Here is an 18,636-nt window from a genome sequence, read left to right on the forward strand (position 1 = left end):
TACAAGTTCCACTACCTATAACTTCAAATGAAATTGTTGTTCCAACAATTGTTGAGCAGCCAAACAATGTTGAACAACAAATTAATGAACCACTACTCCATAATGAGATGCTCACCAATGAACAGGTGGTAGAAGATCCACAAGAAATAGCATTAAGAAGATCTTAAAGAGAAAGAAAGCCTTCTATTTCTGATGATTATATGGTTTATCTACATGAATCTGATTTTGATACAGGAACAAGTAAGGATCCGGTTTCGTTTTCACAAGCCACAAAATGTGTTGATTCTATTAAATGGATATATGTTATGAAAGATGAAATGAAATCAATGGACCAAAATAAAGTCTGGGATCTCCTCAAATTGCCTGAAGGATACAAGAAAGTTGGTAGTAAGTGGGTCTTTAAGACCAAGTGTGACTCTAAGGGCAATATCGAATGATTTAAAGCAAGACTTGTGGCCAAAAGTTTCACTCAGAAATACGGCATTGATTACCAAGAGACCTTCTCCCTTGTATCCAAGAATGACTCACTTAGAATCATTTTGGTATTGGTAGCTCATTATGATTTGGAGTTACACCAAATGAATGTGAAATCTGCTTTCCTAAATGGGAGTTTAGAAGAGGATGTCTATATGGATCAACCTAAAGGTTTCTCCATTATGGGTAAGGAACACTTAGCTTGCAAACTTAAGTAGTCAATATACGGACTTAAACAAGCTTCCCGACAATGGTATCTTAAGTTTAATGATATCATTACATCTTTTGGATTCAAGGAAAATACTGTTAATCGGTGTATCTATCTAAAGGTTAGTGGGGGTAAGTTTATGTTTTTAATTTTGCATGTTGATGATATTTTGCTTGCTAGTAGTGATCTTGACTTATTGCATGAAACCAAGAAATTTCTCTCTAAGAACTTTGAAATGAAAGATATGGGTAAGGCAACTTATGTGATAGGAATAGAAATATTCCGAGATAGATCACGTGGATTGTTAGGGTTGTCTCAGAAATCATACATTGAAAGAGTTCTAGAGAGATTCAATATGGAGAAATGTTATGCTGGGGTTGCCCTAATTCAAAAGGGGGACGAATTCAGCCTTATGCAATGCTCACAAAATGACTGGGGACATAAACAAATGGAAGGACTTCCTTAAGCTTATGCAGTAGGAAGTTTAATGTATGCCCAAACATGCATAAAGCCCGACATTAGCTTTGTAGCTAGTATGCTAGGAAGATACCAAAACAATTCAGGATTGGATAATTGGAAAGCTACAAAGAAAGTGATGAGGTATTTGCAAGGCACAAAGGAATACATGCTCACATTTAAGAGATTTGATAATCTTGAGGTCATTGGTTACTCTGATTTAGATTTTGCTGGATGTGTTGATAGTAGAAAGTCCATTTTTGGTTATTTGTTCATGTTAGCTGAAGGAACAATATCATAGAAAAGTTCAAAGCAAACTATCACTGCTACATCCACTATGGAAGTTGAATTCGTGGCATGCTTTGAGGCCACAGTTCATGGATTATGGTAGCAGAATTTTATCTTAGGACTTGGGATTGTTAACTCTATTTCCAAGCTACTGAGAATTTATTGTGATAATCCTACAGCTGTGTTTTTCTCTAAAAACGATAAGTATTCTAATGGTGCGAAACACATGGAATTGAAATACCTTACGGTTAAGGAAGAAGTTCGGAAACAACGAGTCTCAATAGAACACATAAATTCACAACTTATGATTGTAGATCCATTGACAAAGGGGTTACCTCCTAAAACATTTAAGGAACATGTTGATCGAATGGGTCTTGAACGTAGAACATGATGGTTGTTATTTTAATGTTACTTTATGCTTCTGAAACTTGGAGATCTCATTAAATGTGTTTCTGATTATTCCTGTTTTATTTTATGTACGTACATATATGATAATGAATGAATAATAACAAGAATAGTCTCTAACAAAAGAGACATTATTGGACCTTTAAAGTCACTTCTCATTGATAGGCTATATTAAGCAGATTGTTAGTGTTGTAGTACATGGAAGGAACTATGTCATATAATTGATATGGAACCGCCATGACTCGCATTAGTGGGTTGTTTAATTATAGTATTATGATGACCAATTTAAAGTAAGAGGAGATGTACCATTGTGCACCTAATAGTTAATCTTATTAAGCCTTGACATAAGTTATCATATGGGCCAAGTGGGAGAATGTAAGAATAAATTGTCCCATTTGATAACGTATCCATTTGATAACTTCATATATGTTATGGTTTAATAAGAAGTTGCATGTCCTTAAAACATTGGTTAATGGAGAAATAAGTTTCCTAAGTAACTCCAACTTTAATGGGCAAGTAGAGATTATAGATACAGGTAAAAGTTCAACAATGGATCAAGGTAAGCTTTATAATTAATTTGTGTAATTGTGAAATCATGATAATTCAAGATCCTGCAGGGTCCCTTCAGCAATTGATATTAGAAGTGTAATTTGAGAAATGAATCCTTTGAAAGCTCCAAGACCAAATGGATGTTATATATATATATATATATATATATGTTGTGGCTTATGAAGTTATTTGACATCGTTGCAAAATATTTTCTGCAGTGGCTACATGTTAAAAAGAATTAAATCACACATTTCTCACATTTATGAGGGCTCTAACAATTTTAATCAAAACAGGCAAATTAGTCTTGTAATATCATTTATAAAAAATATATATATATATTTTGGCCTCTTAGATTTTAGGAAAAACTTATACCCCCTATATTAGGTAACCTTTATACCTGGCAGGTTTATAGCAAAAAATTCCGTTGTGATCATGCAAGAATTAATGCATAGTAGCTAGGCAGAGCAGCTAAAGCAGTAATGGTTTATCCTGGGCTGGTCATGCCACAATTATTATTTTTTGTTTAAATGGCTACTATATAAAGGGTGGAATGAAATATGTCAAATTTGTGTGAATGGTGATTTGGGATCCCGAAAATTCAAAGATATTAATGAACTTTTTCTTGCAAAATTGGTTTGGATGAGTTCAGAGCTGTAGGAGAATAATTGAGAAAAGTAAACGTTTCGTGATAGGAAATGGGCATGAAATTGATGTGTGGCAAGATCCTTGGATTCTATGTGGGTGAGGTGCTTCAAACCTACAAAATCTATTGAATTAGGGGAAAATCCAATGCTATTTTAGAATTAAATCAATCTAGAGGGTTATAGTTAGAATGAGAAGAAACTACAATATTGTTTTGATTAGCAGTCATTAGAAGCCATAAAGAAAATTTCAATCTCAAGGAGTGCAACCCTGGGCATATTTGTATGGTTAAGTGAAATCCGATAAGTTTTCTGTTTAAGCCTACCTACAATAAATAATTAAAACAACAAGAGGTTTTTATGGAGGAGAAAAGGTTCATCAGAGATTGAAGGTATTATTGTGGAGAGTAGCAGTCATTACACTTCCTTTAAAATCCAAACTAGGAGGTTATGGTATCAGGTGAAGAAGATCATTGTATTTTTATTTATGTCGGCAGAAAGGGACAGAGAAGTCTATCTGTTTATAAAGTGGGGCTTCAATTTTTATAAGCTTCAAGTTCACTCGATCTTTAGATGTCCAACTATTGGTAGACCCTTCCCTTCAGAGGATCTTTTAATTGCGGATCATGTCTGTCGATCAGTTTTCCTGTCTTGCTGTTGATGTCTTATGGAGGCTCCGAAATTCACTTGTGTTTGGAAAGGAACAGGTTGATCCAAGTGTGTTGCCTTCCCAAATTTAGTGTGAGCTTTCAAGGTACTTTAAGGAGATCATCACACAAAGAGGAATATGGTGAAACTAGGTCCTCATTTTAAAGTTTTTAATTGGATCAAATATTTTGTGGATGCTACATGGGAATAAGGGGAAAAGTAAACATATCATATATAGCAGCAAGGTGTGGTGATGGTGAATTTGTTAATGCTTGGGTGAAGACTAATGGGAGCAGCAGTAGCTATTGATAAAAAGTAATTATCATGGAGCGAATGTCATAGGTTGAAATTTTATTATAGGACTTGGTTTAGGTCCAGTGCATCCAGTGCACTGGACCCGGTCAGATGGTGACACGTGTCCAAAACTGGACACATGTCATCATCTTAACGGGTCTAATACTACTGGACACTAAATCTAAGCTTAACCCTTTATCATATCTATCTAGAAAAAAAAAAATTTGAGATGAGTTGCAGATATGGTTAGTCAAGGGCTCAAGGGTTCGAGCATGCCATTTTAGAAGGTAATGTGAAGGTAATCATTGATATTGTTATGGACTCCTCAAATATGCCTAATCTGGATTTTCTGCAAATGGTGGATTGTATTAGAAGCTTAGTGCATTGTGATAGTAACCATAACCTATTGTTTATGTGGATCGATAGAGATAAGAACAAAGTTGCCCATTACCTAGTTAAATGGGCATTTAAGTGTAAACTTTTTGGTGTAGTTAAGGCTCTTGCCCTCACAAACAAAGAGGGCTATTGATGCCTTGATCGATGATAGATGAGTGTCCAAAGTATTTTAGTTTCGTAGGAATGACATTTATTTTTTAACGGGAAAAAATAGTTCGGGCACTATTAAGCTCATATCTTCTTTTGGAAGCTCCCCCATCCTTACTTGTTCCTCATTGATCCGAAACTTGCCTACGGGGCTTGAAGGTTATATTTTTACAAAGCAAGAAAAGGAGGGAACAAAGCCATAAATGGATCAAGATTATGAGACTTGACAGTTTGGTAGTGCGTTATCAAACCATAATTTAAAAAAAAAATAATAAAAAAAAATAAAAAAATAAAAAAAAAAAACTACTTTCTCAACCATCAAATTTTTACAAACAAAGAGGGCTATTGATGCCTTGATCGATGATAGATGAGTGTCCAAAGTATTTTAGTTTCGTAGGAATGACATTTATTTTTTAACGGGAAAAAATAGTTCGGGCACTATTAAGCTCATATCTTCTTTTGGAAGCTCCCATCCTTACTTGTTCCTCATTGATCCGAAACTTGCCTACGGGGCTTGAAGGTTATATTTTTACAAAGCAAGAAAAGGAGGGAACAAAGCCATAAATGGATCAAGATTATGAGACTTGACAGTTTGGTAGTGCGTTATCAAACCATAATTTAAAAAAAAAAAAACTACTTTCTCAACCATCAAATTTTTTTAGAGAAATGATACTATGTTCACAATATTTTCACAACAAATTTTAAATAACAGGTTATTATGAGTTGTTATTGGTAAGGCAAAAAAGTAATTTCAGTAGTAGGTTCAAATTTGAATCAATAAAAACTAACCATCCATAATTTATTGTGAAAATGTTATGGACGTAATACTTCTCAATTTTTTAAATATAACGTTTTTTTTTTTTTTTCTAACTTTTTTTCCTAAGTTAAAATGGGAAATTAGGTACAACATTTTTTTTAACAATCTCATTTTCCTAAAAAATAATCGTACATCCGTCTCAAATGGAGTAATAAGAAAAAGAGGGGAACAAATCAACAAAGACATAAACCAAGAAAAAAAAAAAAAAAAACTTGGCCTTTTCTATGACATGTTCCCTCCTCAGTAGCTTGTGGAGTGGCTTGGAGAAGTGACATGGGATCCTATTTTGATTCTAAATACACTGAAATTTCTACGTAAAATAATAGCTGGAGATTAACCTCAAAGCTTAGCTCCCTTTCACTATGAGCGGGTATATAGTGTAACAAATATATAAAACCATAGAGTATGGGATTTACCCTTACGTGAGATCTACCCTTATGCGAGGCTTATATATATGCATGATATACAATATTATTTTTCCTTTCTCACAACTTTTTTTTTTTTTTCCTAAACAAGCAACACCAAGCTTATCCAGGCCTAAACCCTAAATTGGCTACAATAATTTTGTTATCTAATTTCCTTCACTTTTATCTTAAAAAAAACAAACACCTACACTTCTGATTTTAGAAAAGAACACCTTTCTTAACAATAATTTTAAAAAATTAAAATAAAGAACTTAAAATAGAATTCTTAAACGTACTTAATTAAAATTAATGAATTACAAGTCTAACAACAATAAACTTAAAATTATACTAAAAAAAAAAACTTAAAATGGTTTCTAATATTAGGTTTTTGACACCGTCCCTAGTTGAGATGCCTGACTGGGTTTTCAAAAAAAATTCTTGACTGTAACACTCAAAACCGACTTATCGATCATGATTACCGGTAGATTATAGCTCTGTCCATTCAACATTTCTCCACTTTCTAATATGTTTCTTTTATTTTAATTATTATTTTAAAGGGGCAATATGTTAACACTACACTACAGTCAATGTTAATTTACACATGACAATAAATGTGGCTTGGAGAAGTGACTTGGGATCCTATTTTGATTCTAAATACACTGAAATTTCTGCGTAAAATAATAGCTGGAGATTATCCTTAAAGCTTAGCTCCCTTTCACTATGAGCAGGTATATAGTGTAACAAATATATGAAACCATAGAGTATGAGATTTACCCTTACGTGAGATCCACCCTTAGGCGAGGCTTATATATATATATATATGCATGATAGTGTAACAAATATATGAAACCATAGAGTATGGGATTTACCCTTACGTGAGATCCACCCTTAGGCGAGGCTTATATATATATGCATGATATACAATATTATTTTTCCTTTCTCACAACTTTTTTTTTTCCTAAACAAGCAACACCAAGCTTATCCAAGCCTAAACCCTAAATTGGCTACAATAATTTTGTTATCTAATTTCCTTCACTTTTATCTTAAAAAAACAAACACCTACACTTCTGATTTTAGAAAAGAACACCTTTCTTAACAATAATTTTAAAAAATTAAAATAAAGAGCTTAAAATAGAATTCTTAAACGTACTTAATTAAAATTAATGAATTACAAGTCTAACAACAATAAACTTAAAATTATACTAAAAAAAAAAACTTAAAATGGTTTCTAATATTAGGTTTTTGACACCGTCCCTAGTTGAGATGCCTGACTGGGTTTTCAAAAAAAATTCTTGACTGTAACACTCAAAACCGACTTATCGATCATGATTACCGGTAGATTATAGCTCTGTCCATTCAACATTTCTCCACTTTCTAATATGTTTCTTTTATTTTAATTATTATTTTAAAGGGGCAATATGTTAACACTACACTACAGTCAATGTTAATTTACACATGACAATAAATGGAAATTTCCTAAAGGTTGAACCTTGGCGTGGAAAAATAGAACCCAATAAAGAATGAAGAATGGTACACGCACGCACTTAAATGCTAGGTAGTGGGAGGTTGCTCTGAGGTGACAGCTACAACTCATGTACAAGTAACATCAACATGTCTACAGTACAGTGTGCAGCTAAAGTTGGCAAACGAGTATGTAAATGGTCCCATTGCAGAGAACAAGTTCCTCACATGCTGTATGTCATTGTCCCCATCTCTCACATGCAAACCCATGAATTTTCCACCATCTAACATGTGAATTAGGTCTCAATTCAATTCTCATTACTGCCTCTATTTCATTTTCAGGTTCCCATTGCCATGAAAGAGTACCACGGACATGTTATGTGTGGAAAGGGATCATCATTTAATTCTTGCCCAACACCAATAGGGCATTTGGACTCAGGCCTCATGGGAATTGAGTTTTAGTGTTTATGTTCCCCGCATGGTGCTGATAATAAATTCTCTTTTCTTTTCTTTTCGTTTTTTTCTTTTCTTTTTCCCCCTGGTGGGGGCGTTGCTTGTTTTATACGGTGTGTTTTTATAACTCTAAAATGTGAAGTGTTCGAGTTTTTGCCTTATCTTAAAGTATACTCATCACAAAGAAGGGAGAATCCCTTGAATGCCCAAATGTCAAGTTACACTTTTCTCCTCGTATAAATTGGGAAAGAGAATTTACAACACTCATAGCATAGGTCATCACAATTTTTTCATTGATTTGTAAAATCTAAGACAAATTGACAAACTTTAACAGTAGAGCATCATTTTGGCAAGACCATAAAGGTAAAAAGGGTCATGATGTTAGTTAATGACTTAATGGCATGTGGGTTTGCCGGTGCGCACATGAAAGAATCACAGCTGCCGGCAGAGTATAGAACATTGCCAGATGAGCATAATAATAATTTTTAAGACAATAACAAATTGCACAACCAAAAGTAAAAGATTGCTTTCATTGCCAAAGAAAAAGCTACAAGTAAAAAAGAGAAACATCACTGCTATTTGCTATCATCTGTAACAAAGTTTTCCCGTAACTCCCAAGTTTGACATTCATACTATTGCTTGTATGACTAGACAAAACAAAGAGGGGAAAAAAAAAATAGTAAATTAAGGAAAAAAAAGAAAAGAAAAGAAGAAAAGGTGGGGGCCAAGAAAAGCACAAATCATTCAAATCCTATAAACTCAAAAGACAGAATAGTATGGAGGGACCAAGACAGAGACACTGGAAAGAGACAGATGGACAAGCGGTGGTTAAAGTTGAGGACTGAGTGATGAAGCAGAGGAGAGGAGGCCAATGAGGAAAACAAATGAACAACGCTTCCGCACCTGCTCCTAAATTGGCATTTGTGTTTTTTCAGTTGAAGCAGGCCGAGGTTGAGCGATAAAAGACAGACAAACCAGAATGAGGGGTATAGTTTCAACAATATATAATGACATGTGTAAAAAATGTACACTTGCCAAAAATATGGTGAAACAGAAAGACGAAAAGAAAACAATGGATGGAGGATATATTGGGTAGTGCTGTAATGTAGAAAATTTTGAAAATCAAACAAATTAAGTAAAAATGGGTTTTCTTTGGCCAATTTAATTGACTGAGATACACTACTACTAGCACTGGTGGCCTCTACGGCAGGGAAGTGCACCAGAACCGGAAGTAATGGAGGCGACCATAGAAGAAGACTTGGCTCCCAAGCTTGAGGCCCTAGCATAACTGGCTGAAGCTCCAGCTCCTGATGGAGTGAAATAGGCACCATTCAACATCATATCTCCCTCTGACCTCCAATTCCAGCCCTTCCACTGGCTTGCAGCGGTTTCGACCCTCTTAGTCACCTGCACAAATCAATAATAAATCCAGTACACGCTGCTTAGTTCTAAATTGCAATGACAAAACCATAGAGACTAATAACATCAAGAGTTTATGAATTATATGACACCTCTTTTGCAAAAGGGTTTGTTGGTGCTGCATATCTGTTGCCCTGGCTATTGATGGTAGGATTTGCACTCCCACCAATGGCATACATCTCCCAGTGAGTGTAGTCATTGTTCACAACATGGAAGTACCCATGTCTACACCTGCATTATTAATCATGGATTGATTTCTTGTCAGATTAATTTAAAACTTTATAAAACAACCAAGCCAAGTTATTATAAACAAAGTCATCCTCTGTTTCTTTCAGCACTAAATTCATGTTCCAGCCATTTGCAACTAAAACGTACATCAGGAAATTGATTTTTTTTCATTGAAGTTGGACAGAAAGGTCTGCAATATGAAAAACAGAAGTTATTATTACCTAGGCATTCTCTGCATAAGTCCCTCTCCAAAATGGTTGTATGCGATGGTCACTTGCATTTGCTTGTCTCGTATGTAAGAATCACTGTGGCCCAACAGCATCACCTGTTTTTCCGGCACATTTAATGACAGTGTCAGTCTTATTTTTCTTTTTTTCAATTAACAAAACTCATTAATTCTTAAAGAAAAAAGAGTCGAGGAGATTGAAATGATGCAGAGTAAACGCACCTCATTGTGGTGGGTGAAATGGTTGTTGGAAATGGTAATTGAAGTTGAGCCCATGACAGCATCAACAAGGCCATCAGCACAATTAGAGAGAGAATTGTGATCAACCCATATGTGACTTGAACCAAAAATGGAAACAGCATCCCCATCAGCCATAGTCCTCCACCCATAATGACTTGGAGAGCTCCTCACCAAGGCATTGCCAGTAGGCTTACAGTCATGGATGTGTAAACCATGAACGATAATATTAGTGACATACTGGATAGTGATGCAAGCACCATTGGCAATGTGGACATTGACCCCACGACCATCAATGGTCTTAAAGCTGTTCATGATAAGCTCCTGCTTCAATTGAATCACCATGTCCCTCTTGAACACAATCCACAGAGGCTCTTCCTGGATAACAGCATGGCGCAATGTGCCAGGCCTGGGGTTCACAGGGTCATCATCACCGGAGTCAGTCACGACATAGAAGCGTCCATCGCGGCCACCAATGGCGTTTCTGCCAAATCCAATGCCGCAGTCTGCAAGGCGCTTGCGGTTTTTGTGCCAGTTTGGATCACAACGCCAGCAGTCATCAATGGGATTACCAGTTCCACATGAGAAGAAGCCTAGCTTCCTTCTTTCAGTACTGTTGCGGATGCTCCTGCATATATGCCATATCAACCATCCATCAAACACATATACACCATTAATGTTACAACTCCAATGTTATGTTGTTAATGAGTTACATTGCATGTCCCCATTACATTAATGTATTGCTGGTACAGTGGTACATTCAGATATACATTATACATTTCGCACTATTATAATTGTAAGTATGTGAAATGAAAAACTAGTCATTCCAATGTGGTGTGTCGGTGGAGGTAATTTTCTCCTATATGAGCTGTGTAGACGCACAGCATACACCGACAAAAAAACAAAAAAACAAGTAACAACTAGTTTTGTCAAGTAGTGAGGCAATTGGGTCTTTTTCCAGTATAACGGATATAACTTTCCTGTCCTAATTTTGGAATAGAAGCAAGTCGGCACATAGGTTAAGCTATTACAACACTATACAGATCCCACATACATAGGACAGCAATTGCATAAAATCTTTAAAATTCACAGGTTTCTGAATGTACCATATTAATTTTATTACCGTTATCATTGAAAAGGAGGATGAATTGATAGATATTTCTTCATCCATAAAAATATGTCACATCCACACTTACAAACAATATAAAGTATTGTGTCTCAATAAATAAAAACAAACAATATAAAGTAACTTTCCAATTAATAAATTACAAAACATGATGATTAAAATTTAAAAAGGCAATTGATTCAGGTAAAAGGATGAGGGTAACAAAGAGTAGATGTGTCCAAAAACAGCTACGGATATATATCATATACAAATACAATTGGGTATGACTGCAAGGATAGTACCTTTACGTACTATGAGTGGCACAAAATTGGATAAAGGAAAGAGACACGTATAAGAATTTATTTCCGTGAAACATGGATCTCTCTCTCATTCTCATACACCATAAGGGCATGTGATATTAATACTATAATATTACAGTGTGAAAAAAAAAAAAAATTCATGACAAGGTCAGGATCAGGAATGTAACAGATAGAGATCATGTATTTCATTCTTAGTAAAATTCAAAAATTGACAAGGGTATTTAAGGAAGATTGTTCAAAATACAGATACTTGCAAAAAACCCAAAATGAAAAAAAAAAAAAAAGGAGGAGTAATTGGGGTTTTTTTTTTTTTTTTTTGAGAAGGAGTAATTGGGGGTTGGGTGTACAGAAATAGCAAATGGGAGTCAATTGAATTTGGGTAGGGTTGGTTTGTTAATTTATGAAGGGCGGCTAGTATAGTAATAACAAATTATCATACCCCTCAATTACCTACCCTACCNTGGGAGTCAATTGAATTTGGGTAGGGTTGGTTTGTTAATTTATGAAGGGCGGCTAGTATAGTAATAACAAATTATCATACCCCTCAATTACCTACCCTACCCTACCCCAAAAAGCAACATATTCATGCAGTACCAAAAACCATTTTAGTGTAAGAGTGAGAGAACTTACATGTCAACCATTGAAGCAATCTCTTCTGGGTCATCCACTGCATGCTCATTCTTGCCCTCAACTTTTTCCAAACTGAAATAACCAAAACCAACAACAATACATGATAAATAATAATTACCATACCCATCAGTATCACACCCATAAAAATTGACAACTTCCACATGTCGAAAACTTATGGGGTTGCATAAATGTACCTTCTACTAATTAATAACTTACCCACTACTAGTACGTTAACAAAAACCGAAGTAATTAAACACACCAAAAAAAAAAAAAAAAAAAATTTTGAGATAGTGAAGTTACTACCAAAACCAATGAAGGGGTATTTTGGGAAAAGAAATTGAGAGGAAAATGACAGAAAAACACGTGTCAACAAGATAGAGCGAGTAGGACGACAAAATCGAAATGGACACGGTAACATAAAGTACAGTCGACAGAGACCATGTTAGTATTGGTGCACAACGCTCGAGAGCACTCACTAACTCACTATTCCAGTAAAACCGTTTAATATTAAAAAAAAAAAAAAAATCAGTTTCTACTTTCTAGAGAGAGAGAAAAAAAAAACGGAGAAGACTCGTCGTCGGCGGGAAAATGAAAATCCCACTAAATATAAACCTAAATGACCTCGCTACCCACATAAGGATTTTTTTTTTTTTTTTAATTCGAACATTAATAGTAGGAAATTATGGGCATTGTGTGAGGGTATTTCTGGAAATGTGAGACTATTTCTCTTTTCTCATACTCGGTGACCTACAAGGGTTTGTTATTCTCAGCATCCAAAGAACCAACGTAACGGAATAAACGATCCAGATCTAGGGATCCGGATCTCGACGGCTGAGATTCTTATTTGCTGTTGGATAAGACTGTACCATACCAAGACATTTATCCAACGGTTAAGAAACACAATATTGGGTCTAAAGCAACGGCTCAGATCGGTTAAGCGAAAGCTAATAACGTTGTTTTTGTACTGTGTACGTACATAGCGCTTTTCTTTTTTTTTTAATAGTTCTTTCTTTCCTACTAAAAAGTTTAATAGATTAGGCACTGTAGTACTGACCTCGACGCCATTGTTGAATTGCTTGAGCTTTGCACTTGTTCTCTTTCCACTTCCACATTGCTGTAAAAATGCAAAACAAAAAAACAAAAAACAAAATTTAGTGAAATACTGAAGTAGGGGCGGTGATTTGCAACTCAGAACAATTTTAATTTCTCTCTCTCTCTCTCTGCCAAAGTAGGAATGTGAGGGAGAGGGACGCCATTATTGCCACGTAAGCTAGCTCTATATGTTTTTGAGCTACTTTTTCTTAGAGAGAAAAATAGTTCAATAAATGAGGAGCAGAGCTAACATTTACTACTATTGAAAACCTCGAAAAGAGCCTAGAATTTTCACAGTTCTTAGTATATAAAAATCACAAATGTCGATAAATTTTCATATACTATAAAAAAAAAATCCCAAATTAGAAGAAGTGGTCAAAAATCGAACACAGAACAAGCTCAGCTTCTCATGAAATACACTACAAAATTTCAGAGAGAGAGAGAAACATTACCTAGTTTCCGAGATCTGGTCGTTCCGTACCTTTGCTATTGTCCCAACGAACAACACCAACACAACCATCAAACAAAGACCAACCCATTTCATAGACACCGCCATTGTTAATGTTATCACTGCTTTCTTTCTCTCTCTCTCTCTCTCTCTCTCTCTGTGTCTGCAGAAGACGAAGAAGAAGAAAAAAAAGACACGGATACAGAGGATAATAAAGCAGAGCTAAAAGAAGAGAAGAAAAGAAAGAAGAGCTGAGCAGGTGAGAGAGTCAGAGTATGAGCCCCAACGTAACGGCCTTTTTATAGACTGAGCAAGGCAAAACCCACCAAAACAAAAATAAATAAATAAATTATTATTATTATTATTTTATTAAATAAATTGAAGAGGATCGCCATAAAATGAAAAACAAAGGTTTTCCTACCGTTAACTAACTATTCGTTTTTACTTTGTTTGGTTATGACTCCGGTTGAGGCTTACCTCACGGAGTTAACTAACTCCACCTTGGTTAGGTTTCACTAACTCCACCCTTTCTTGCTTCACTTTTTTGATAATCTTTTTCTTGCTTCACTTAACCAGCTTAAGCGAAGCGTGTAGCAGCAAAATTTATAATACACAATTATTATATTTCTTTCACAAAACTAAAATGGTCTTTATAGGAAGCAATTTACTCATTTTAAGAAAACCAAAAAAAAAAAACCTACTTTTACAAATAAAATTAAAAGAATTTTAGCTCAACTTAAAAAGTGAATTAAAATCCTGATTCTTCTAGGAAAGACAAAATAACATAAAAGAATAAATAAAAAAAATTTATCCCTTAACCAATATGCATAACTTAATCTAATAATTAACAGTCACTAACCAGTGACCACACTTTTAACTACCTAACCGCCACTAACCGTTTATTTCTGCTTTACCAAGCGTGTGATTCCGTCGGCCACTCACGTGCCAACCCTTTGCTATCACTGTATTTAATATTTACAGTTTACTGTCTGAGGTTTTTAAGTTTAACAAAAAAAAAAAAAAAAAAAAAACCAACTTTTACAAATAAAATTAAAAGAATTTTAGCTCAACTTAAAAAGTGAATTAAAATCCTGATTCTTCTAGGAAAGACAAAATAACATAAAAGAATAAATAAAAAAAATTTATCCCTTAACCAATATGCATAACTTAATCTAATAATTAACAGTCACTAACCAGTGACCACACTTTTAACTACCTAACCGCCACTAACCGTTTATTTCTGCTTTACCAAGCGTGTGATTCCGTCGGCCACTCACGTGCCAACCCTTAGCTATCACTGTATTTAATATTTACAGTTTACTGTCTGAGGTTTTTAAGTTTTTTTTTTTTTTTTTAACTAACATTAACGATTTATTTAACCGTAGGCGTCGTTAATGGGGGTGCCATGTCAGCAAGTCCGTTAAGGAAGGTTGGTGACAAGTACGGACGGGGTTCTACTCCTCCTCCTCGATTCTCGAACAGTAGTCACGGTTTATTTGCTGATTTTGCGGCAATGAATAAAGTGGATAACAATTACTGTGTACAAAAAAAGAAATTAAAAAACTACACTACTACTACTATTACATGGTATTTTATTTTATATTAATTACTTTTATTATTATGTGTTGCGTGGAATGTGGATATTAATTAATTAATTATGTCATTCCCAGGCGCCAATCACGGCCTTCATTTTATTTGACTCCCACCGGATTCAACTAGACGAATAGTCAATCCTTCAACTTCCAGCCTGTTTTTCTTTTTTATTTTGTTTTGCAATTGGAATTTAAGGGGTTTGTTGTATGGTTGACAACTTTGCACTTTTTTTTTTTTTTTGGGAAAGATTGAGGAATTTGCCGTTTATATTCTAGTAATAGAAGTGATGTCAATTATAAGTTCAAAGCAACATGTGATAACATATGAATTTGATATTACAAATTTAGCAATGAACTTAAATACAATTTTTCACAATCTAGTCTTAGACCAGAGGTCCATCAATGAAATTTTGAAAACGAAAATCATTTCCCCATACAAGTTGCATGGTGCTCTTTCTATTTTTATTTTTATTTTTATTTAGATAGTTTCAAATTTATGACACTTACTTTTAATAATGGTTCTTTATTATCAAATTAAAATATTAATTGATTTTTTTAGTATAGACAAGAATTGAAATCTGAATTTTTTACTCGACAACAAAAAACAAATTGCATGGTGCCTTAATTTATTGCAACCCTTTCGGTTTTATAGAACAATAATTTATAACAAATTGCTACATGCTAATGCAGTCTTATTTGCACATTTTTCTTTCGGATCATTTGTTTCAAGAAATGAAGTGGGTTTCATTCCTTTTCTCCTGGAGCTTAAATTAGACGAATAAATTTGACAGTACGACATTTATCTTTGATTCATAAAAATCAATTGCTCTATTGGGTTTAGATGATTCTTTTTTTTTTTTTTTTTTTTTTTGCGAACATGTAGGTTATATATATATATATATATAAGCTACATGTTTTGAAATCTAAGACCAAGTTATTGACCAGCAAAGTAGTTGGGCATTTAGAAGTTCCTTGAAGTTGAACGAATACTTACTACTTAATAGATACTTATTAAGGGCAAAGGCGCCGAAGTCAAGTTTGATCAAAGCATCCACATTTTAAACGCCACCATCAAGGATTTCCTTCATTCCAGGTCATATTGATTGGGATGGGAATACCATTAAATTAGACCTGAATTTTATGTACAAATGGTCATCCATACGTAGGAATTAAAAGTTTAGAACAACTAAAATTGCGTCTTATTGAGGATAACCAAATCTAGTAAAAAGGGATCAAGATCATGGCGTAAAGTGATTTAAGGCAAGGGAGTCAATACCGTACCGGAGGCTGTACCGGTTTGCCCAGCGGTACGGTATATTTCGGATACCGATTAATACCGGTGTACCGTTTCGGTTTACCGCTATTTTTATATTTTTAATAAATATATATATATATATATATGTATGTGTATGTATATATATTATAATAAATATAAAAGTTTACCATAAAATATTTTCTCAATTCAAAACTAATTATTTATAATTTTAGACTTTAGTATCAATTAAAAGAAAAAAAAAACACACAATATAAAAAATAGAAAGCTTAAAAGTTATCATTGCATACTAAGAAAACAAATAATACTAATAAGTTAATGCAAATAAGTTATCATTCTATCCTAACAAAAATTCAAAAATTACAAAACTTAAAAAAAAAAAAAAAACTTTTTTCTATACCGGCCGGTACGCCCGGTACCGGCCGGTATTGCCCAAAATTGGCCGGTACATGGCCGGTACGGCCGGTATTTAACCGGTACGAAACGTTAATGTTTCGATACCGAAATGCAACCGGTACGGCCGGTACCGGTACCGGTACGGTATCGACTTCCTTGATTGAAGGTCCCTTCCGTTTGCTTTTTTAAGAAAGATAGTATATATATTTTTCATGAAATTTAAATTTTAGGAATATAAAGAGTAGAGGGTTCCAATATCTCAACAACAAAAAGATCGGATTTACTAAAATCATCAACAACAACAACAAATTGCCTCCATTTGGATAGATCAAACTCAGGGAGATCATCTCACCTTTCTCCCCCCCCACAAATCATCCCTCCCCTAAAAGGTTGTGTCGGTCATGCTGAATAGCAGTCAAGTGTCTGCATTTATGGCATCCCAACAACCTCGATCTTATTGTATTGTAGGTTAGAACATTGAGTTGTCCATTATTATCTAGACAGGGTCAAACTGGTTCGATAGGTATCAATTCAATCAAAGTAGTTCGGGCTTCAAGGCTCAATTTGTCGAGGCGGGGGAGATATGTTGGGTGCACGACACCAATTAGATCCAACACACAAAGTTAAAGCCATATGCGGCTTGTCTTGATTATTTCCATGGCCACTAGTATTCTAGTTCGAGTGGATTTGTATTTGTGTGTTACTAGGGTTTGCGGCTAGGTTATTTAAATAAGGATTATATGTGGCTTTTGAGTGTAGCCCATAAGAAAAAGAAAGAGAATGTATAGTGAAAAAGAAAAAAGAAAAAAGGTGCTGCACAAAAGGAAAAAAAAAAGAGCACAAGAGGGAGCCACTTAGAGAAAGAAAACAGAAAAAGAGAGAGTGTGGTGAGAGAAAAAATAGAAAGGAGAGTCAAAGTGTTGCCTTTTAGAGAGATAATTTGTGTGTGTACAAAGAAAGAAAAAGAGAGATTTTTTCTTTAGTCATGAGAATACACAAGAATTATTGTAATTTGATTTATAATAGGAAATTGATTCATTTGTCCCTGGTTTTTCTCTTAAAAAGGGTTTTCCATGTAAATTTTTTGTTCTTGTGTGTTATTGTTATTTTGGATTGTAATATAGTTGATAATATTATTTGGGACTAACAAGTTGTATCAAAGCTAAGGTTAGAGTGGAAGCAATGGCCGAAGAAAAAGGCAATGCTTCAAGAATTGAGAAGTTTGATTGAACAGACTTTGGGCATTGGAGAGTGCAGATTGAAGATTATCTCTATGGGAAAAAATTGCATCTGCCTCTTTTAGGATGAAAGATGAAGACTAGAACCTTCTTGATAGACAGGTATTTGGAGTTATTCGATTATCTCTGCCAAGATCAGTTGTGCACAATGTTGTAAAAGAAAAGACCATAGTGGATTTGATGAAAGCTTTGTCTAGCATGTATGAAAAGCCATCGGCTAAAAATAAGGTGTATTTGATGAAAAAGTTATTTAATCTAAAGAAGGCAGAAGACACTCCTATAATGCGCATCTAAATAAGTTCAATACAATCACAAATCAATTATCCATGGTGAAAATTGAATTTGATGATGAGGTTCATGCATTGATTCTTTTGGCTTCTTTACCAAACAGTTGGGAAACCATGAGAATGGCAATGAGTAATTCTGCAGGGAAAGGCAAACTCAAATACGATGAAATTCAAGATTTGATTTTAACTGAAGAGATTCATAGGAGAGATGCAAATATAGACAATGCATAAGACCAAGCTTTTGTCATGGAGAACAAGAGTAGAGGTAGAAGTAGAGGACCTAATAATCGAAAATTCAATAGTAGGTCACAATCAAGAGATAGATCTCAATTCAATGAAACTAAAGAATGCTTCTATTATGGGAAAGATAGTCACTTAAGAAGAGATTGTTGATATTGGAATAAGGAACAAAATAAAAGAAAATATGAAAAGAATGATAGTGAGAAAAATACTACAGCTGTATGGTTGCTGAAGATGTTGTGCTGCTCTCTATTGAAGAGCAAA

General features: G+C 34.5%; 1 protein-coding gene across 1 annotated transcript; it reads right to left on the reverse strand.

Moving 5' to 3' along the window:
- Positions 1-8,142: 8,142 nt before the first annotated feature.
- LOC112029642 (probable pectate lyase 8) lies at positions 8,143-13,628 on the reverse strand. Its single transcript, XM_024062330.2, has 7 exons — positions 13,351-13,628; positions 12,861-12,920; positions 11,807-11,878; positions 9,737-10,379; positions 9,510-9,613; positions 9,153-9,291; positions 8,143-9,048 (listed from the first exon to the last, which is right to left on the reverse strand). Exons 1-7 carry the CDS (start codon positions 13,452-13,454, stop codon positions 8,827-8,829), a joined length of 1,344 nt encoding a protein of 447 aa, XP_023918098.2. The 5' UTR covers positions 13,455-13,628; the 3' UTR covers positions 8,143-8,826.
- Between the last annotated feature and the right edge of the window lie 5,008 nt (positions 13,629-18,636).

The sequence above is a fragment of the Quercus suber genome, unplaced genomic scaffold (assembly GCF_002906115.3).
Source record: "Quercus suber isolate HL8 unplaced genomic scaffold, Cork oak 2.0 scaffold_49, whole genome shotgun sequence".
In the NCBI taxonomy this organism is placed as follows: domain Eukaryota; kingdom Viridiplantae; phylum Streptophyta; class Magnoliopsida; order Fagales; family Fagaceae; genus Quercus; species Quercus suber.

What these genes read in the sequence shown, in the direction of transcription:
- LOC112029642 (XM_024062330.2), bottom strand. Translation starts at nt 13,454, where the DNA reads ATGGCGGTGTCTATGAAATGGGTTGGTCTTTGTTTGATGGTTGTGTTG. An exon ending in ATTTCACCCACCACAATGAG is followed by an intron (nt 9,614 to 9,736) that starts GTGCGTTTACTC and finishes CCGGAAAAACAG; the next exon opens with GTGATGCTGTTGGGCCACAG. An exon ending in CTTATGCAGAGAATGCCTAG is followed by an intron (nt 9,292 to 9,509) that starts GTAATAATAACT and finishes TTAATAATGCAG; the next exon opens with GTGTAGACATGGGTACTTCC.